Source organism: Felis catus, chromosome D1 (assembly GCF_018350175.1).
Source record: "Felis catus isolate Fca126 chromosome D1, F.catus_Fca126_mat1.0, whole genome shotgun sequence".
Classification (NCBI taxonomy): domain Eukaryota; kingdom Metazoa; phylum Chordata; class Mammalia; order Carnivora; family Felidae; genus Felis; species Felis catus.
In genome coordinates, this window is record NC_058377.1 from 100,167,118 (window position 1) to 100,190,552 (window position 23,435).

Here is a 23,435-nt window from a genome sequence, read left to right on the forward strand (position 1 = left end):
CTTGTCCAATGGACCCTTGAATTCACTAACTTCTGACTCTACATTTCATAGCTTAGCAAAAGAACTGCTATGGAATTTATATGGCCACAGGTGGTGACTTTAGGTAGCAACCCACTTGTCCAACCATCCTCTGACATTGGCTGATTCCCAGAAGTAAATCGGATCTGCCCTGGAGGGGCACTTAGTGCCAGACAGACATCCTGGGTATAAACAGTCTCCTCTGTTTGTTTGTTTTTAATCACTATTACTTTGAGCAAGTCCTTTACCTCTTCTTAAGCAGAGTTTCTTTTTATTTAAAATATGGATAATAGAGTACCTAAGTCATAGCACTGTTGTGAAGATTAAGTGAAAGAATAAATCTCTGCATGCTTTAAGAATGGAGAAAACCAGAGCTATAACAAAAGTTTCCATTTGAAAATGTCTGAGTATGTGGAATTTAAACAAGTCAACAAAGATTTCTGTGCTTGGAGGAAGTTTGGCTGCTTAGGTCCTTACTTTCAATTGCAGTCTGAGGGTTCTTTTATGGAAGATCAGGGTCATCCTACTAGATCAACACGTCTCTCCATTTCTCATGTATCCCCAAATATGGATTTTAGAGGGTTTGAGTGGTAATAGGTACACTATTGGTCTTTGGACTAAGACAAAGAAAGAAACTGACCTGTGCTTGAGTCCATCAATTAATAAAGGACATCAAATACATCAATTCTGACAAAAGACCAAGTTGTTTTGTTTGTATATTTATTTCCACGTGGTATGGAACACAAAGGGGCAGAGGAACGTTGTAAAAGGGAATCATTTAAAATATATGCTCAAATTCAAGATTTGCAAGAAACAAATAATAAGGGAAGTAGTGATAATGAATGAGTCAAATTTGGAGTTTTCTGTCTGATTTTGATCATAAAACCCAACTTTTGGCCTAGACCTTCAGGAAGCTATCAGAACATATTAGTTCTTGGTTCTCCCAAAGGCCATCTACTCTAGAGAAGAGTTGGCAATTAGAAGCACACTTAACTTTCTTCTCAAGGGTTCTTGTCCCTGGAAGGATTCTCTGATGCATTGGGCTTCCAGAAGGGAGACTACTATCTTGGGGCTTGGAACTCTAAGGCTAGTGAATGCATTTGTGGGATCATATGGAAGAGGTATCCTTTCCATATATCTTATTATGAACCTTGCCCAATGTGTAACAGGGACAATGTGTCTTACCCTTCACTGCCTTTGTGGTTTAAGAATACATTAAAATACAGAGGATAAAGCAATCTGAAGTCCAGGAATAAGTGAGGATTAATAATAGCAAAACTTAGATTTAAATACTATATTGAAGTTTAATTGAGTGCCCACTAAGAGCAGTTTTTTAAAAAGTTTGTTTATTTATTTATTTTGGTGTGTGTATGTGTGTGCATGCGTGTGTGTGTGTGTGTGTGTGTGTGTGTGTGTGAGAGAGAGAGAGAGAGAGAGAGAGAGAGAGAGAGGCGCAGAGAGAGAGAGGGAGAGAAAAAATCTCAAGCAGGCTCCATACTGTCAGTGCAGAGCCCAACACGGGGCTTAATCTCATGAACTGTGAGATCATGACCTGAGCCAAAATCAAGACCCAGATGCTTAACCCACTGAGCCATCCAGGCATGCCAAAAGAAGTTTTGAAGTACCTATTCCTAGAGAAGAAAGAGAAGGAATCACTGTGAGATTGTCAGAGTACTGCTAAAAGTCAGAGTTTTGGACTCTTATGATTTTATGGTTCCTTTTCTCTTTCTTTTTATCCCAAAGGTAAAGCATTTATTCCTGGAGTTTTTATCACCCACACCACAGAGATGGAGAATAAAAGAAATGTGACTGAGTTTATTTTAATAGGTCTTACACAGAACCCCAAGATGCAGAATATAGTGTTTCTGGGATTTTTGATTCTATACATGGTAACACTCTCAGGCAACCTGCTCATTGTGGTTACCATTACCACCACCCAGACTCTGAACTCCCCCATGTATTTCTTCCTGACTCATCTTTCCTTGATAGACACAATTTATTCTTCTTCTTCAGCTCCTAAGCTGATTGTGGACTCCCTTCACGAGAAGAAAATTATCTCCTTTAATGGGTGTATGGCTCAGGTTTATGCAGAACACATTTTTGGTGCTACTGAGATCATCCTGCTCACAGTAATGGCCTATGATCGCTATGTGGCCATCTGCAGACCTCTGCACTATGCGACTGTCATGAGCCACAGGCTGTGCTTTCTTCTGCTGGGAGTGGCCTGGACTGGAGGATTTCTCCATGCGACCATTCAGATACTCTTCACAGTCTGGCTGCCCTTCTGTGGTCCCAATGTCATAGATCATTTCATGTGTGATTTGTACCCTTTATTGAAACTTGTCTGCATGGACACTCACACCCTTGGTCTCTTTGTTGCTGTCAACAGTGGGTTCATCTGTCTTTTAAACTTCCTCCTCTTGGTGGTCTCCTACGTAGTCATTCTATGGTCCCTAAAGAGCTATAGCTTGGAAGGGAGGCGCAAAGCCCTTTCCACCTGTGTCTCTCACATCACAGTAGTTGTCTTATTTTTTGTGCCCTGTATATTTGTGTATCTGCGCCCAGCGACCACTCTGCCCATTGATAAAGCTGTTGCTATCTTTTATACTATGGTGGTTCCAATGTTAAATCCCTTAATCTATACCCTCAGAAATGCTGAGGTAAAAAATGCTATGAGGAAGCTCTGGAGAAAAAAAGTGACTTCAGATAATGATTAAAGAGAATCTTTGAGCATTACCTATAGAAGTAATAGAGGTAACCTAGTTCAAGCCTCTTGATTTATAATTGAAGACATCAACTCTAATAAGGAGTTGGATAACACTTGCAGAGAGCCACTTAAGTGCAGAGCTAAGACTAGGACTGGAATCCAGACTTACTGTCTCCCATCCCACACTCTTGTCATCACGACATACTGCTTCTTAATCCATAAATATTTACCTATTACTTGGAAATCTCAAGTATCTGTAGTAGCTAAAGGATATGAATCTAGAATATTGGATTGGATTAAAATAATCTGATGTGACATGGAGATATTGGTTACTACTGATTTTTGCAAATAACAAGTTTAATGATACTCCTTTACTTTGGACTTTGGCATCAGTATAAATTCTTTTGTGAATTTTTTTGTTCATTAAGTCTTGGTTGTACGGCAAAAAGAGATACTATTTAGGAAATGTCTATAAAACTGGTGTATTAGGTATTTTCCATATTGTATCACTCAGGGCTCAGTTAGGACACAGATCACACAGTAATTTGAACAGGAAAGTTTACGTACAATTATTCATTGTATCAGAGCATTAACTGGAAAGGGCTAGTGAGTACACTAAAGAATGCCCTGGTACTGGTAAATGAGTATCAGTGGAAGGAATACATTTAGAAGGTGGAATCGCTCCCCAAGGCAGGGATTCCAGTCTTTTGGAGAATGATTACTTGTTGCCCATTGGACGGTGAAGTTCACTTGGTTGCCTTGGTCCAGAACTAGTTCATGGTAGCTGGAGAATGAAAAGCAAGAAAAGGGACTGGCAAGCTGGAGCCTCCCACTGGGAATTGGTAGCTTGAGGCAGGCGAACAAGGGACTATGGTCTGGACTGGCAAGTAGGAAACAGCAAACAACCCTCTAAAGTGAAAATGGACCAAGATCGGTGGAAAACACCCCACTGTGGTGCAGATCAGCTGACTTGAGAACCTGATCTCAGGGTACCTATGAGATTCACTGGAATCTGCCTGCAGAGGTTGCACTGAAACTCCTTTGGATTCCGTCCATGGAGGTGGCCGTGTCAGCACCACTAGATGTCTCTCCAGCCCCCTCCCCCAAGCACACACTGTTGGAAGCTATATTGCCAGAGCAAGGTGAGATGAGAAGCATACCCAAGCACTCATTACCCAGAACAATGCCAATGAGCTTTCCCCCATGTTTTCTTCTAGCAGTTTTGTGGTTTCAGGTCTTATGTTTAAGTCTTTAATCCATTTTGAGTTGGTTTTTGTGTATGGCACAAGATAAAGGTCCAATTTCATTCTTTGGCATGTGAATATCCAGTTAAAAAAAAACTTTAAAAAATGTTTATTTATTTTTGAAAGAGAGCACAAGTGGGGAAGGGGCAGAGAGCCAAAGCAGGCTCCATGCTGTCAGCACAAAGCCCGCTGTGGGGCTTGAACCCACCAGCTGTGAGATCATGACCTGAGTTGAAGTTCAATGTTTAACCGACTGACCCACCTAGACACCCCTCCTAGTACCACTGTTTGAAGGACTGTCCTTTCCCCAACGAGTAGTCTTTTTTTTTTTTAATTTAATGTTTATTTTTGAGAGAGACAGAGACAGAGACAGAGCATTAATGGGGGGAGGGGCAGAGAGAGAGAGGGAAAGGCAGAGAGAAAGGGAGGGATAAGTAGGCTCCAAGCTCTGAGCTATCAGCACAGAGCATGATGTGGAGCTAGAAACCATGAACCATGAGATCATGACCTGAGCCGAAGTCAGATGCTTAACTGACTGAGCCATCCAGGCGCCCCTTTAATGAATAGTCTTGATACCCTTGCCAAATATTAATTGGCTATATATGTAAGGGTTTATTTCTGGGCACTCAATTCTATTCCATTTATCTAGGTGTCTGTTTTTATTCCAGTATCATACTGTTTAGAGTACTAGAGATATGAAACAGAGTAGTTGAAATCAGGAAGTGGAAGTGTGATGCCTCTAGCTTTGTCTTCTTTCTCAGGATTGCTTTGGCTATTTAGGGTGTTTGGTGGTTCCAGATATATTTTAGGATTGTTTTTTTCTACTTCTGTGACAAATGCCATTTGACTTTTGATAGACATTTTTATTGAACCTATGGATGACTTTGGGTAAATAAACATTTTATTATTACTTTTTCCAATCCATAAACATGGGATATCTTTCCATTTACTTCTGTCTTTTTCAATTTCTTTAATCAGTATCTTATAGTTCTCAATATGGAGATTTTTCCCTTACTAATTACATTTATTCCTAAGTATTTTATTCTTTTTGATGCTATTGTAAATGGAATTATTTTCTTCATTTCCTTTTTGTATAGTTTATTGTTAGTGTAAAGAAATGTAAATAATTTTTGTGTGTATCTTGCATCTTTAGTGAATTCACTTTTTAGTTTTAATGTTTTTTGTGTGTGTGTGTGTGTGTGTGTGTGTGTGGAAGTTTTAGGGTTTTCTCTATATATGACCATGTCATTTACAAAGAGATAATTTTACTTCTTTCTTTCCAATTTGGATGCCTTTATTTATTTATTTATTTATTTAGTCTGATGGTTCTTGCTAATACTTTTAGTACTATGTTAAATAGAAGTGGCATAGGCTTCCTTGCCTTGTACTGGATCTTGGAGGAAAAGCTGTCAGTTTTCCCCCATTGATTATCATATTAGCTGTGGGCTTTTCGTAAATGGCCTTTTTGTGTATATGTTGAGGGAATTTCCTTCTAAATCTATTTTGTTGAGATCAACTTTTTAGCATGAAAGATTGTTGAACATAATGACAGATATGTTGAATATAAATACATTTTGTGTCTCTATTGAGATCATCATGTGGTTTTAACGTGTGTATCACATTGATTTATTTGCATATTTTAAACTAAACTTGCATCCCAGGGGTTAATCCCACTTGGTCATCATGTGTAATCTTTTGAATGTGTTGAGTTCATTTTGCTGAGATATAATTTTTGACTGATAAAATTTATGAGTCTTGGCATGTCTGAGAATGTATTTCTTTTATTCTTACTTTTGAATTCTATATTGCATGATACAGGATTAGTGGTTTTAGTTTTTCCCTTGAGAACATTAAAGATTTTTTTCATTAACTCCCAATTTCTAGTTTTGCTAACAAAATTATGTTGCTAGTGTGATTTTTTATTTCTTTGATAGCCTGTTTTTATTTTATAGGTTTGTATCCTATTGAATTTCTAATATACCAATTGACATTATTAGAGTTCTATTTTAGAATCTGTTTTTGTTTGTTTGTTTGTTTTCTTTCTAAGAATCAAAATGGCTATTTGATAGACCATGAAGACCACCCATGGGTGAAGTAACACTCTCCATAGATGATATCTAATATTTTTATGGCTTTAATTGCCATCTGTATGCTCATGGTTCCTACATTTCTGTGGCCTACCTCTTTCTGGTATCAGAAACATATACAGTATTTAATTGTACATTGTTACTTAAACGTCATTCAACACATTAAAAAACATTCATCTTTTCTCTGTTCCACCCATCTGGTAATCTACACTAGAAACTGGGTGTCATCCATGACTTCTCTCTCAAATCTTCATCCTAAATCAAGTTCTTTTGTTTATAGTCCTATATAGGTCTTGAACCCTTTTCTATCTCTCTGTGTTAGTCTGGGTTCCCTAGATGCAGACTCTGAGATGGGGATTTTTATGAAAATGACTCATATGGTGAAGGGTTGAGGGAAACTGACTATAGTAGGGGAAGAAAGAATGTGGTCCCAACTGGAGCTTGGCTTCAGGCTGGAGCCATGGGAGCTCTGGGGTATATGGTGTAATACAGGACTGGTTCTACCTTGAGTCAAAAGAACCAGCCTTTTTTTTTTTTTTTTTTTTTACCCTTGTTCCTATCATTCTTTGGAATAGAATGGACCCACTGGTGGGTCCTGGAATGATGACTCTGTGAACTGTTAGCAACCCCACCACACAGCATCAGGGGCACGGGTGCACAGGCCCAGTGCAGGGGAGTGGAGACGGACACAGTCGTGTCTGCCATCTTCATCCTCACTGGCACCACCAGTGTTCAGGCTTCCATCCTTTCATAACCAAATCATCTCTGTTACCTCTAACTGCTCTCCCGTTGCCAGTCTTATCTCCTTCAGCCCATTTCCCACACTCTAGCTAGAGTTACCGTTCTAAAACTCAAATCTAACTGCACCCCTCGCTGGCTTCCAAGAACTTCCGATGTTTTTGAATTGATTAGCCATATTGAATTGATCAGGTTTCCTGTGTATTCTTTTCCACGTCCTAGCCTTTGTTATGTATTCTGTCTTCTAGGACACTCTGCCAACCCCATGCCTAGTCACTCTACTGACTGACTTTTTCCCATCCATTGGGTTCTAATTTTAGGTCTTTTCTGTCCGCTGGTTTCTAGTTTTGTGTCTTTTCACTAGGAACCTTCTCTGGACTCTGAAGGTCTTTGTTGTGTGTCCCTCCATTGTGGTTTCATAGCACCCTGTGATTCCACTGTCTTACCATTTATAACACTTGTAATTTTCTGCTTCCTCCTGGGAGTCTTTCATTGGATACTAAGCTCTGTGGAGGCAGAACCTTGTTCTCCTTTTATTCACCACCGAAGTGCCGCTGCTATCAACTTGCCTGATACATTTCTTGGGCTCAAAAATATTTGATGATTAATGAAGGGAGGACAAAAGAATGAAGGGAATATGTTTTTCCTGGATCGCTTTTTGCATAGAAAGAGCCACATATTAAAAAAAAAGCTTTTAATGATGAAATGGTACCAAAAAGTATACCGATTAACAGAGAAACATAACATAAGCAGGCCACACTCAAAAGATAATAAAATATCACTGAAAGCAGGAGAATATCAAGGTAAACTATTTGCTCATATGCTGAGAACTGTAGTTTCCATTTCTTTCTCATCCTTAGCAGAAGCAGGAGTGAAAACAAATCGAAATTTCCCCAAGAGGTTTAGCCAGAATTCTCCTTAGAGTTGAATCAGATAAAAGCGGGAAAGAATTCCCTAGCCTCTAGTACTACTTTCTTTTTATTTTTGAATTTTTTCATCTTCCTTTATACTCTCATTCATTCATTTGTTCATTCATTCAATATTTACTGTGCATGAGACACTGTGCTATCTTGTAGAAACTATTGTTATATAGTAGGCAAGTGCTTTACAGAATATGACTGTATAATAAACAGAAGTTTCTGTCTAACATCAACATGGTCTTTGAGTCATTACTCTTTCTGATGGGGTATTAGCATATGAGTGATATGAGCAGTACAAAATTGTTCTGAAGCTTACAAGGGAACTTGGAGACATGGTCTAATCTTCATTACCTACTCCTCAGAGGTTAAATGGCCAATGCTTTTATGGCCCTACAGGCCATATAATGCTACAGGCAAGACATGCAAGCAGTTATTAATGAAAAATTATTAGCTTTTTGCTATAGCTAATGAACTAATTTTTATATTGTGTCCAGCGCAGTCTCTGGTCAGTAAATGGTAACTAGTATATTCATCTGATTTTTTGATTATCATTGCCTGTTAACAGCAGTTAAGGACATGATCTGGGAAGTCAGTCAATTCTGATTACTGGCTTTCCAATGTATCCATTTTGGTACCTCCCCCTTTCTATTAGTTTGTTTACCTGTAAAATGGTGATAATAGCCTATACCTCCTTAGACTGTTATAGAGATAATTGCTCAATAACAATACTATTATTTCTTTAATTTATTATTGGAAGAAAAGCTTATAAATCCATATATATGGTTGAAGCTAGTAAAACTAAACCCCAAATTGGTAGAATTTTCTGTATATTCAAAGTGGTCCTGGGTTACATTTTTTCTCTTTTCTTGCATCCATTTCAGCTATGCTTAATGCGGATTTTATGATTCATAGTGGGTAATTTATTTCTCCATCCCTTAGGTATTCTTTGCCAAGATCATCCAAAATGTCCTTTTAACCTTTGCTTCCATTGAATCACTGTTGAGCTCCAGGCACACTTATTTCTCCCCTGAAATAGCTTTCCTGCGGCACAATTTACTAATGGCATTTTTCATCTGGGCATTTCTCAAAGTATAGATTAGCGGGTTTAGCATGGGAGTTATAATAGTGTAGAACACTGCCACTGCTTTATCAATAGATAAAGTAGCTGCAGGCCTCATATACACAAATATGCAGGGCACAAAGAATAAGACGACCACCGTGATGTGGGAGGCACAGGTGGAGAGGGCTTTGCGCCTTGCCTCCAAGCTGTGGTTCCTTAGGGAGCGCAGAATGACCACATAGGAGACCATCAAGAGGAGGAAGTTTAACAGACAGATGAATCCACTGTTGGCAGCAACGAAGAGGCCTAGAGTGTGGGTATCAGTGCAGGCAAGATTGAGCAAAGGGTTCAGATCACACATAAAGTGGTCTATGACGTTAGGGCCACAGAAGGGTAATTGGAAGATGAAGAGTATCTGTATAGTTGCGTGAAGAAAGCCTCCCACCCACACCACTCCCATTAACAGGCCACACACCCGCCGATTCATGATGGTCATGTAGTGCAATGGCTTGCAGATGGCCACATAGCGGTCATAGGCCATCACAGTAAGCAGGATGCCTTCAGCACCTCCAAAGAAATGTTCTCCAAATATTTGAGTCATGCATCCATTGTATAGGGTAGTCTTCTTTTTATGGAGGGAATCTATGATCAGTTTAGGAGTATTAACAGAGGAATAGCAGGCATCAATAAAGGAGAGGTAGGCCAGGAAAAAGTACATGGGAGACCCCAACAATGGGCTGGCAGTGATAGTGACCACAATGAGCATATTACCTACTACAGTGATGGTGTAGATGACAAAAAACACGACAAATATAATTTTTTGCATCTTTGGATTCTCTGTGAGTCCCAGTAGAACAAACTCTGTCACATTGTTCCTCTTCTCCATGCGCTTCACCTGACAGTCACATTACCTGAAAAGAAAACAATTTTTATTAATGCAACCTCGAATTTCTTAAACTTTCCACTCTAATATATAAAAACTTATTGGATTCTATTCAGTTGTGAGTTCTTTTGAGGTTGTGTATGTGTTGGAAATAAAGATTCTGGGTTCTTGAGAATTAATTCAGATTGCCTCCCAGCTGAACTCTTTGTTAAGATTGTGGACCTGGGAAACATTTGTAAACACACAGGCAGGAGACCACATGTGCACACTTAAATCATCCCAGATGACTGAGAGTCTAAGTCGAAATAGTAGCTTGTACACATTGTAGTAGCTGAGCCTGAAACAGTGGTAGTAGATGGATGTAGTCTACAAATGCAAGCTTTGGAATCCCTTTATCTCTAGGAAATGGGGAACCATGGAAGGTAATTGAGAATATGAGTGGGGGGATGAAGAAGAATGTGAAGGGGGGATCTTGGATATTATTCTCATAAAGATCTTTGTGTGCTTTGGGTGAAATGGACTGAGGTTCGGAGAAGAGGTGGAAGGAAGACACAGGAATCCCAATAGCAGACTATTCACAGTAGTTGAAGAAAGAGTAACAGGGCATTGGTTATGGGAATGTCAAGACTGGATACAAGAGCTACTTAAAAGTAGTCACAATGCATGTTTCCTGAGTTCAATGAATTTATCGTAGCCAATAATATATACTTTTGAATGATTGATTGCTTTGTCCATGGCTTATAGTAAATGCTTTGCCTACATGGTCCGTGTGTTTGGTATTTTTTCCATTCACTTTGAAGATGAGGAAACAATCTCAGAGACTAATGTTAATAATTATCCCAATGATGGTAGTATTAACTAAAGCTTACTGAGCACTTAGTATGCTCTAAGTGTTTTTGCAGACACCATTTCATTTTTAATCCTCACTGCAAACCTACAAGAGGGATGCTACTATAATTTTTATCCCTATTTTATATGTTAGGGAATAGAATCATAGAGAAGTTAAGGATCTTGCCCAGGATTGAGTAGCTATTAAGGGCTGGAGCCAAGATTAGGTCGGGTTATACCTGTTAATTGTTTTCCCTCCCAATTTTTAATCCATGCCCTCTATTGTTACTTTATAATAAACAATGTCGAACTAGTAATCTCTTTTTGATATGACCATGATACTTATAATTACCTCAAGGCAACTTTGGGGAAAGCTTATGTGGAGCAGTTTCATCAGCAGGCACAGACACAGCACACACAGTGACATTGGAACTCGCAAATGTTAAGAAAAATGTGGTACTGCTTTCACTGAACAGCCCTTTTATAGGGGCCTCTCCGCTAACCCTAAGTGTTTCTTACTGGGTCCCCTTCCAAAAAAATGGGCCCCCAGACTCTGTTGCAAAATATCAAAAATAATTATTGCAGTGGTTAATTGTATTGGTTTGAAAATCAGAAAGACCAGAGTAGAAGCCTTGTTCTTCCACTTGCAATTTCTTTTATCTGGGGTACATTACTTTCATACCTTATGTCCTTGTTTCCTCATCCATAAAGCAAGAACAATAATGTCCACCTCACAGGTTGCTATGGAAATTATTTGAGACACCGACCACACCGTTGGGGACACACATAGGACTTTCATTTAATTTTATGATGGTGAATGACCCTAGGAGATAGGAAGAGTTGACAGTTTGGGCGGTGAAACAGAGAAGCATTTAACTACATAACGAATTTAGAAAGGATCATTACCAATTTCACTCTCAAAGAAGCAACAGAGACTCACGTCACGCATAGCAGTTGATCCCAGCAACTGTTCTCCATGCCTGTGCTTAGATGAAACAGCTGATCTATATCATTTATTTTTCATATTTGTGTGTTTGAAATATAGTAAAATTTTGTTTTCGTTCTCATGATTTTTCTTCATTATGAGCAGGTATCTCATGGCCAAACCATGGTGCCTGGTGTCAGAGAGCTGGGTCCTACCATTTGCTCAGTCTCTCTGAACCTAAAATTTTTTTTTTGATTTTTTTAAATTTTATTTCTTTTAATTCACATCCAAATTAGTTACCATATAGTGCAACAGTGATTTCAGGAGTAGATTCCTTAATGCCCTTTACCCATTTAGCCATCCCCCTTCCCACAACCCCTCCAGTAACCTTCTGTTTGTTCTCCATATTTAAGAGTCTCTTATGTTTTGTCCCCTCCCTGTACCAAAAATTTTTTAACTGTAAATTTAGCAAATGATATTCATGAATTATCTTTTGAAGCATTGAGATAAGGATAAATTATTCTATTACTATGTCTTAAAAGGGTTGAAAAATAATGAGTAGTATATGCGGAAAGGAGCAACCTTTAATAAAGCATCAGCACTATTAGAAAACTTACCTTATCTGTCTTAGATGATGTTAATGATATTTGGGGGTATTCAGGAACAGTCCCGTCTTCCAACTGACCTCTTCTTGTAATAAGTAACTTTCAATATGAAAAAATATGTCTTTGGATACTTTGGAAGAGCCTATTCAGACAATTCACTATCAACTCAACAGTTATTAAGAAATTATATACATTGAACGTATACCATTTTTGGGGATATATCATTTATACCTCAGCGAGCCTACTAAAATAAAAGAAAGTGTTCATATGGTTCTAAATCTTTCCATCTAGCCTAAAGCCTCAAAACTTTTTTATAGAAAATCTGTTTGCAATGTGCTTTCTGGTTTTGAATTTAGAACGGACTCACTTGAACCACTATGGAGAAATAATCTATCTATGGCTCTGGTTCTGCAGGGCAAGAGACAGACACTGTGGAGAAAACACAGTGAAATGGTACACTCCGTCCATGATGAATCTTGTCTGGGAGGTGAATGACAACAAAAAAACATTTTCACCTTGCCCTGTATGGGTATTTAAAGAGGTTTCCAGCAAGGTTCAGGGACGTTGTCTGGTGGCTCCTACTTCGTCTCCCAGGAATTAATTATCCTCTTTGATGGAAAGGCTTTGTCTGAGAAACAGGTATTCTAAGGAGACATGTTAAGAAACACTCATTCTTAAGTGGGCAATTGCATTCTTAAGTGGGAAATTGTAAACCTAAGCCTGTGCGTCTCCTCCTCGTCTGTATCCTGGGTTGTTACGAAAGCAGAATGCCATATAAATAGTAAGGTGCCATAATTCCAGTGGAGCTGTGATGTAGGTTCCCTGTAGGCTCATGTCACATAGTTTCTATTTTCTTATCAATATTACACCTTTATTGGAAAACCACTACTGATTGTTTGAGAGCTAGAGCAGTGAGGGCATAAAGTCATTTTAAAGTTCTTGGCTCTAAAAGCTGTTTTTCTTTGATCTATGAAAGTGTCATGAACTAATAAGATTGTGTGTATTTAGATTTATAATTTGAGGGGCACCTTGGAGGCTCAGTCGGTTAAGCACCTGACTCTTGATTTTGGCTCAAGTCATGATCTCATGGTTCAAGGGTTCGAGCCCCACATTGGGCTGTGCACTGACAGCGTGGAGCCTGTTTGGGATTCTCTCTTTCCCTCTCTCTCTGCCTCTCTCTCTCTCTCTCTCTCTCTCTCTCTCAAAAAATAAATAAATGTAAAAAAAGATGTATAACTTGATATGTTGACAAAATTGTGAAATAATCACCACAACCAAGCTATTTACCATTTTCATCACTCACTGTTACTACTTTTATGTATGTGTGTGTGTGGAGTGAACACTTAAGATCTACTCTCTTAGGAAATTTCAAATATACAATACTACAGTATTGTTAACTACAATCACATTGCTGTACAATTATCCATCTTGCATGACTGAAACTTTGCTCCCTCTGATCAATACCTCTCTATTTCTTACTCTTCCAGCCTCTGGCAACCCACATTCTACTCTCTGCTTCTGTAAGTTTGACTATTCCTAGTATAAGTAAGGTCATGTAGTATTTCTCTTTCTCTCTCTGGCTTATTTCGGTTAGCATAATGCTCTTCAGGTTCATCAATGTTGTCAAGAGGCAAGTTTCCTTATATTTAGACTATATAATCCATTATGTGTGTGTGTATCACATATTCTTTATCCATTCCTCTATCAAAGGACATATAGGTTATTTCCATCTCTTGGCCATCATGAAAAATGCTTCAAAATACATCAGTGCAGATACCTCTTTAAGATACTGATTTCAATTCCTTTGGTTCCATACCCAGAAATGGGATTGCTGAATAAAAAAAAAAAAAACAAACAGTACTTTTTCAATGTTTTTGAGGAATCTTCATAGTTTTCCGTAGTGGCTGTGCCAAGTTACATTCCCAATAGCAGTGCACAAGGGTTTCCTTTTCCACACTTGTTATCTTATCTTTTTGATAAGTACCATTCTTACAAATGTAAGGTGATATTTTTGGTGTTTATTTTTCTGATGATTAGTGACGTTGAAGACTTTTTCACATACCTGTTGGTTATTTGTAGATCTTCTTTTGAGAAATGTCTATTCAGATCCTTTGCCCATTTTGAAATCAGGTTGTTTGTGTTTTGTTATTGAGTTCCTTCTCTATTTTGGATACTAACTGCTTACCACATATATGATTTGCAAATAATGTGTGACTTTCTCACATTTGTTGGTTATCTTTCCTGCTTGATTGTTTCCTTTGCTGTGCAGAGGTTTCTTAGTTTGATGAAATCCCACTTGTCTGTTTTTGCTTTTGGTATCATACCTAACAAAAATCATTGCCTAAAATAATGTCAACAAGCTTTTCCCCTGTTTGCTTTGAAGAGTTGTACGGTTTCAGATCTTATGTTTAAGTCCTTTTGAATTGATTTCTGTATGTGATGTGAGATAAGGGTCTAATTTCTTCCTTCTGTGTGTGGTTATCCAGAATTCCCAAAGCACTTATTGAAGAGAATCTCATTTCCGCATTTGGAACTCTTGCCAAAGTTCAGCTGAATGTATATGAGTGTGTTTATTTCTGAGCTCTCTATTCTGTTCCATTGATCTGTATGTCTGTATTTTTGCCAGCACTTACTGTTTTGAGATAGTAGCTTTGCAGTATTTTTGGAAATCAGGAATTGTGATGGCTCGAATTCTATTCTTCTTGCTTGAAATGGCATTACATATTTGGATTTTTTTTGTTTTATGTGAATTTTTATGCAAAAGCTGTTTTTCCGCTTTTCTGAGAAGGCTGATATCAAAGTAGCCAGAAATTTTAGAAGGCTCTAGATTCCAGGTATTTCTGGAACTTCAGGGCTGGTCAGAACGGAATACTGGTCCATGCACTGTGCTTTTATTTTTAGAAATGACAACATCTGGGGTACCTGGCTGGCTCAGTTGGAAGAGCATGCCATTCTCTATCTTTTTTTAAATTTTTATTTATTTATTTTGAGACAGAGAGAGGGCACACAAGCAGAAGAGGGGCAGAGAACCAGAGGCAGAGAGAGAATCCCAAGCAGGCTCCACATTCAGCGTGGAGCTCAATCTCAGGAACTGTGAGATCATGACCTGAGCCAAAATCAAGAGTTGGATGCTTAACTGACTGAGCCACTTAGGTGCCTCAGAGAATGGCATTCTTGATCTCAGGGTCATGAGTTCGAGCCCCATGTTGGGCAGAGAGATTACTAAAAAATAAGTAAATGGCAACATCTGATGAGAAGATTTAAAATTTTGATGAAGTCAAATTTTTCATTTTTTCTTGTTTCATGCTATTGGGTCACATCTGATAAAAGTCAACCCCAATTTTTAAGTATACATTATTATTTTTAGGTTTATCTTTGACATGTAGGTTTCTGACTCATTTTGAGTTATTTTTTGTGTATAGTGTGAGGTAGTGGTTAGTGTTTATTTTTTTATATAGACATCCAATTGATACAGCTTTATGTATGTATGCATGTATGTATGTTTGCATGTATGTAAATATGTTTATTTATTTTTGAGAGAAAGAGAGACAGAGTGCAAGTGGGGGAGGGGCAGAGAGAGGGGGAGACACAGGGTCTGAAGCAGACTTCAGGCTCCAAGCTGTCAGCACAGAGCCGGACGTGGGGCTCAAATTCATGAACTGTGAGATCATGACCTGAGCTGAAGTCGGATGCTTAAGAGACTGAGCCATCCAGGTGCCCCAAGCATAGTTTATTTAAAAGTCTATTCTTTATCCATGTCAATGAAAATGGGAAGATTTCATTCTTTTTATGGCTAGGTTCTAGTAATATTCCATTACACACAACACACACACACACACACACACACACACACACACACACCACATCTTCTTTATCCATTCATCAGTCGATGGACATTTGGGCTCTTGCCATAATTTGGCTATTGTTGATAATGTTGCTATAAACACCAGGGGGCATATGTCCCTTCAAATCAGTAATTTTGTATCTTTTGGGTAAATACCTAGTAATGCAGTTGCTGGATTGTAGGGTAATTCTGTTTTTAATTTTTTGAGGAACCTCCATGCTGTTTCTCCGAGTGACCACACTAGTTTGCCTTCCCACTAATAGTGTAGCAGAGTTCTCCTTTCTCCGCAACCTTGCCAACATCTGTTTGCTATGTTGTTCATTTTAGCCATTCTAACTGGTGTGAGGTGGCATCTCATTGTAGTTTTGATTTGTATTTCCTAGAGCATATTATGCTAAGTGAAATAAGTCAGTCAGAGAAAGACATATGCCATATGATTTCACTCATGCATGGGATTTAAGAAACAAAGCAGATGAACATGGAAAAAAAAGCAGAGAGATAGGCAAACCATAAAATAGACTCTTAACTATAGAGGACAAACTGAGGGCTGCTGGAGGAGAGGTGGGCAGGGGGGTGGGCTAAATGAGTGATGGGTATTAAGGAGGCACTTGTGATGAACACTGGGTGTTATATGTAAATGACAAATCTCTAAATTCAACTCATGAAACTAATATTACACTATATATCAACCAACTAGAATTTAGATAAAAACTTGAAGCAACAACAAAAATATAAAATCTTTAGGGCAGAGATAATTTCCTGTAGTTATTTGTATATTTCGTATATTTAGCTCTTATTCTTCAAAGGCTGGCATAGTGCTTAATAGATGTTTGCATTTTGAATAGAAAAAAACCAAAAACATTCTTAATCTGTTTTCAGATAAATGCCACAAGATCAAGAAATTTTCCATAAAAGTCTATTCTTTAACCATTAAATTACCTTGATATCTTTGTAAAAAATTAATACATTTAGTTTATTTCTTAACATTCTATTATGTTTCTGGACATATCTATATGCTTGTCCCAATGCCTGTAAGGACACAATGTTGATTATAAGAGTTTAAGTGTAAGTCTTGAAATTAGTTGTAGAGTAAGTGCCCCAAGTGTGTTCTTTTTTTGAGAGTGATTTGCTATTCTAGGCATTGTCAAATTTCTACATTTCTGTTTAAATTTCAGAACAGGTTTATCAGTTTCTCCAATAATCCTGTTGGGTTTTGGTTGAAATTGCATTTTGCAATGACATGGAAGGAGCTCAAATGTATTATGCTCAGTGAAATAAGTTAATCAGAGAAAGACAAATGCCATATGATTTCACTCATATGTAGAATTTGAGAAAAAATAGATAAGCATACGGGAAGGGGAGGAAAGAAAAGAGAAGAGAGGGAAACAAACCACAAGAGACTCTTAAAGATAGAATACAAATTATGGACTAATGGAGGTGCATGGGAGATGGGCTAGATGGGTGATGGGTACTAAGGAAGGCACTTGGAATGAGCACTGGGTGTTGTATGTAAGTGATGAATCTCTGAATTCTACTCCTGAAACCAATATTGCACTATACGTTAACTAAAATTTAAATTAAAAAAAAAGAAAAAAAGAAATTGCACTGAAAATTTAGAAATTATATGGTAAAAATATTGAGTTTTCTATTCCATCAATATGATACATCTCTCAGTTTATGTATTTAATTTTCTCAGCAGTGTTTTCTACTTTTCATGCACAGATGTTGAATATATTCTTAAAGTGTAATTCCAATATTTCATTTTTTAAAAATTTTTTTTAACGTTTATTTATTTTTGAGACAGAGAGAGACAGAGCATGAACAGGGGAGGGTCAGAGAGAGGGAGACACAGAATCTGAAACAGGCTCCAGGCTCTGAGCTGTCAGCACAGAGCCCAACGCGGGGCTCGAACTCACGGACTGCGAGATCATGACCTGAGCCAAAGTTGGCCGCTTAACCGACTGAGCCACCCAGGCGCCCCTCCAATATTTCATTTTTAAAAATAGTATTAGACATAATATTTTGTTTCTAATTTCAATTTCTAATTGTTTAATGCTATTGCTGAAATATAGCTGATTTTTAAAATATAGACATGTATAACTGTGACTTGGCTAAATTCACTGATTAGGTCAATTATTTATGTTAGTGCCCTTAACATTTTCTCTGTGTACAAAATGATGCCATTTGCACAAAAATGTATTTTTACAATTTTGCTTCTCCCTTTCTAATCTCTGTGTCTTTTATTTCTTTTTGTTTTCCTGTTGCAATGGCTAGGACCTAGACTATAATACATAATAGTAATGGTGAGTGGATATCTCTATCTTGCCCCCAATCTTCGAGAGAGAGTATTCATCATTAATATGATGGCCATTATAGATTTTATATATAGATACTCTTTGTCAGGTTGAACAAATAATTTTCTATTGCATTTGCTAACATCTAAAAAAAATCTTAAATCTGGGTCAAAATTTATCATTTTTTTTATGCATCTTTTCACGTGATCAAGTGATTCTTCTCCTTTATGCTGTAGTGACTCAAATTGAGTGACATTTGAATGTTAAACCAACCTTTTATTCTTAGGACAAACTCCACATAGTTATGGTACATTATTATTTTTAGAAATTACTGATGGATTTGATTTACTGGTATTTTGTTAAAAGTCTGTTGCTATGTTCAAAAAGGATATTTGTCAAATTTTTCTTGTAATCTCATTTGGTATTTAGGCGCAGTGCAGGGTTCATATAATGAGTTGCATAGTGTTTCCTCCTCTATGTTTTGAAAGAGTGTGTATAGGATGTTTGTTTATTTATTTATTTAGTCAGTCAGTCAGTTTCTTATTGAACGTGTTACAAAAGAGGTTTAGTTAAAAAGACCAAAGCTCATGCATCATCACACTCCTCAGATTCTTCTCTCCTTGTACTTTCTTCTCCTCAGCTGGGGCAGTGATGGCAGAGGGAGCAGAACCTCCTGCTGGTGCAGCAGGACCTGCTGGGCAGGCTCACCAGCCCCTGTGTGTTGCAGGTGAGCCTCCTGATGTTGACATTGGCCAGGGCCTTTACAAATAAGCCTGGCCAGAATGGTTCAATATTTACACTGACTGCTTTAATGATGGCATTGATCTTATCCTCCGTAACATTCGCCTCACTGGGTGCAGGATGAAGGCTGAGAAGATACAGGTGAGCTTGGGAACCAAAGTGATGGTGTGGGCAAGTGCTGGGCAGGCCCTGCTGGGCTTGGTGCTAGTTGCTGGATGAACTTAGGGCCTCATCCCAATGTGGCCTTACCTTCTTTGGAAGGACTGAGAACCTTAGTGGCAGCTGAGGAAAAGCAGTATTATTTATTTTTAGTGAGAAGTGAAGCCATTGGGCCTGGAGTTACTTTTGAGAAGGATTTTAACCACAAATTTAATTTTTAAAACTGATATAGGACTATTCTGGTTTTCTATTTCTTCTTCTGTCAGATTTTGTAATGCTTTTCTCCAAATAATTGGGGAGTATTCTTTTCCCCAAATAATTGGCTTTTAAGTTGTCAAATTTATTGGCTTTAATTTGTCATAATATTTCGTACTATCCTGTTAATGTCTGTAGAATTTGTAATGCTGTGTTATCTTTTACTCTTGATATGAGTGATTTGGCTCTTTTTTTCTTTCTTATCCTTTCTCACCCTCCCTTCTTTCTTGTCCCCCTCCTCCTTATTATTCTAGCTAAGGCTTTGTAAATTTTATTCAAGTTTTTCAAAGAACCAGCTTTTTGTTTCATTATTTCATTTTGGTTTTCATCTTCTGTTTCATTGATTTTTGTCCTTATCCTTATTATTTCCTATCTTTCATTTTATTAATTTCCTCTTATTTCTCTACCTCTGCAGGTCAAAATCTTTGATAATGGATTTTATACATTATTTCTTTTCTAATATATACCTTTTATGGTTCAAATCTTCTTCTAAGGACTTTTAGTGCTTTTAGATATTCTGATATGCAGTGCTTTAAATTTCATTTGTTTCAAAGTATTTTTTGTTTTGTGATTTCCTTTTTTAGTTGAGGTAAAACTCACATAAGATAGAAGCTACCACTTTAATCATTCAAATATTTATAATACATTGTAAATTTAGTACATTTACAGAGTTGTGCAATCATCACAACTACCAGACCAGCACAATCACCCATTCCAAGGCACCATCAGACAACGGTCTGGCGGTTTTGCATTTTCTGATTTGATTTTTGGTCAATATTTACTAGATAGATAGATAGATAGATAGATAGATAGATAGATAGATATTACATAAATAGATAGATAGATTTTTTTCTTTTCTTCTTATTTCTTCCCTCCTCTACTCTGGTTTTTGGTTTCTTTAAGCAAGCATTTTTAATCTATTCTTTTAACACCTCTTCTGTATCTCCTTATTCTTTAATTTCCTCTCTCTCTCTCTCTCTCTCTCTCTCTCTCTCTCTCTCTGGATTAAGCCATACAGTTTCTCTGAATCTCTGCCTGGCCATTTTTCCCCCCACTCCAGTCATTTCTCTCTTTGTATGAGATAAGGCTTCTTCTACCACTACCCCCCTCTTTTAAATTTTTTCTAGGGTTACTTCAATGAAAAGATAAAAGCACACCTGGTGGAAGGTCCAAACCACCACTATGAGTAGGGAGATAAAACATCAGAGTCACAACAACAGAGAGCACACAATGCACTCCAAAAACACCTCCTGAAGCATCAGGCCCTGGACAGTGTATGACTGCTTTTTAATATAGTAGTGCTCACAGGTGCAGGACATGTAACAAGCTATTACAACACATAAACGACAAAAACTAGCAGACCTGATCACTGAAACTTGGCACTTCAGAAGGGAGTGGCAGGAAATATTCAGTGTGCTGAATAGGAAAAATATGCAGCCAAGAATCCTTTATCCAGCAAAGCTGTCATTCAGAATAGAAGGAGAGATAAAGGCTTTTCCAGACAAACAAAAACTGAAGGAGTTCATGACCACCAAACCAGCCCTGCAAGAGATCATAAGTGGAGGACTTTGTGAGTAGAATGATGTAAAGACTACAAAGGACCAGAGACATCACTACAAGCATGAAACCTACAGATAACACAATGACACTAAATCCATATATTTCAATAACCACTCTGAATGTAAATGAGCTAAATACCCCAATAAAAAGACATAAGGTATCAGAATGGATAAAAAACCAAGATCCTTCTATATGTTGTCTATAAGAGACTCACTTTAGACCTGAGGACACCTGAAGATTGAAAGTGAGGGGATGGAGAACCATTTATCATGCTACTGGAAGTCAAAACAAAGCTGGAGTAGCCATACTTATATCAGACAAACTAGATTTTAAACTAAAGGCTATAACAAGAGATGAAGAAGGGTATTATATCATAATTATGGGATCTATCCTTTAAGAAGAGCCAGCAGTTGTAAATCTTTATGCCCCCAACTTGATGGAACCCAAATATATGAATCAATGAATCACAAACATAAGCAATCTTATTGATAAGAATGTGGTAATTGCAGGGGATTTTAATACTCCACTTACAAAATTGGACAGATCATCTAGGCAGAACACCAATAAAGAAACAATAGCCTTGAATGATAGACTGGACCAGATGGATATGACAGATATATTCAGAGCTTTTCATCGAAAAGCAGCAAAATACACATTCTTCTCGAGTGCACATGGAACATTCTCCAAGATAGATCACATACTGAATCACAAAACAGCTGTCAACAAATATAAAAGAATTGAGATAATACCATGCATATTTTCAGATCCCAATGCTATGAAACTTGAAATAAACCACAAGAAAAAATTTGGAAAGACTCCAAATACAGAGGTTAAAGAACATCCTACTAAAGAATGAATGGATCAATCAGGTAATTAAAGAAGAAATTAAAAAATATATGGAAACAAATGAAAATGGAAACATGGCAGTCCAAAACCTTTGGGATGCAGCAAAGGCAGTCATAAGAGGAAAATACATTGCAATCCAGGCCTAGCTCAAGAAAAAAGAAAAATACCAAATAAAAAACCTAACCTTACACCTAAAGGAACTAGAAGCAGAGCAGCAAGGAAACCCCAAAACCAGTAGAAGAAGAGAAATAATAAAGACTAGATCGGAAATAAACAATATAGAATTCCCACAAAAAACTAAAACAAACAAACAAACAAACAAACAAAAAACAACCATATCAATGAATCTAAGAGCTGGTTGTTTGAAAGAATAAACAAAATTGATAAACACCTAGCCAGATTTCTCAAAAATAAAAGAGAGCACCCGAACAGATACAATCATGAATGAAAGAGGAGAGATCATAACCAACACCACAGAAATACAAAAAATTACTAGAGAATACTATGAAAAACTATATGCCAACAAACTGTGCAATATGTAAGAAATGGACAAATTCCTAGAGACCCACACACTACCAAACCTCAAATGGGAAGAAATGAAAAATTTGAACAGACCCATAACCGGTGAAGAAGTTGAATTTGTTATCAAAAATTTCCCAACAAATAAGAGTCCTGGGCCAGATGGCTTCCCAGGGGAATTCTGCCAGACATTTAAAACAGAGTTAATAATTATTCTTTTCAAGCTGTTCCAAAAATAGAAATGGAAGGAAGGCTTCCAGACTCATTCTGTGAAGTCAGCATTACCTTGACTCCAAAACCAGACAAGACCCCACTAAGAAGGAGAATTGCAGGCCAATATCCCTGATGAGCATAGATGCAAAAATTCTCAACAAGATACTAGCAAATTGAATTCAATATATTAAAAGAATTGTTCACCATGATCAAGTGGGATGCATTCCTGGGCTGCAGGGCTGGTTCAGTATTTGCAAATCAATAAATGTGAGACATCACATTAATAAAAGAAAGGGTAAGAACCATAAGATCCTATTCATAGATTCAGAAAAAGTATTTGACAAAATACAGGATCCTTTCTTAATAAAAACCCTCAAGAAAGTTGGGATAGAAGAAACCTACCTTGACATCGTAAAAGCCATATATAAAGGGCCCACAGCTAATATCATCCTGAAGGAAGAAAAACAGAGCTTTCCTCCTAAGGTCAGGAACACGTCAGGGATGTCCACTGTCACCACTGTTGTTTAACATGGTGTTGGAAATCCTAGCCTCAGCGATCAGACAACAAAATAAAATAAACGACATCCAAATTGGCAAACAAGAAGTCACACTTTTTCACTTTTTGCAGATGACATGATACTCTATGTGGAAAACCCAAAAGACTCCACCAAAAAACTGCTAGAGCTGATACATTAATTCCACAAAGTCCCAGGATATAAAATCAATATCCAGGAATTGGTTGCATTTCTATACACCAATAATTAAGCAACAGAATGAGAAATCAAGAAATTAATCCCACTTACAACTGCACCAGGAACCATGAAATACCTAGGAATAAACCTAACCAAAGAGGTGAAAGGTCTGTATGCTGAGAACTACAGAAAACTTATGAAAGAAATTGAAGAAGACACACAAAAAAATGGGAAAACATTCTATGCTCATGGATTGGAAGAAAAAATATTGTGAAAATGTTGATACTACCCAAGGCA

At 37.5% G+C, this 23,435-nt stretch overlaps 2 protein-coding genes and 1 pseudogene across 2 annotated transcripts; 1 reads left to right on the forward strand and 2 right to left on the reverse strand.

The window, feature by feature from the left end:
- The first annotated feature begins 1,638 nt into the window (after nt 1-1,638).
- Nucleotides 1,639-3,079, forward strand: LOC123380603 (olfactory receptor 4C12). Its single transcript, XM_045039291.1, has one exon. The coding sequence runs from the start codon at nt 1,806-1,808 to the stop codon at nt 2,733-2,735; it is 930 nt and encodes a 309-aa protein (XP_044895226.1). The 5' UTR covers nt 1,639-1,805; the 3' UTR covers nt 2,736-3,079.
- Nucleotides 3,080-8,730: 5,651 nt separating this feature from the next.
- Nucleotides 8,731-9,663, reverse strand: LOC123380605 (olfactory receptor 4C46). Its single transcript, XM_045039295.1, has one exon. The coding sequence runs from the start codon at nt 9,658-9,660 to the stop codon at nt 8,731-8,733; it is 930 nt and encodes a 309-aa protein (XP_044895230.1). The 5' UTR covers nt 9,661-9,663.
- Nucleotides 9,664-18,718: 9,055 nt separating this feature from the next.
- LOC123380249 lies at nt 18,719-22,856 on the reverse strand (annotated as a pseudogene).
- Nucleotides 22,857-23,435: the final 579 nt, after the last annotated feature.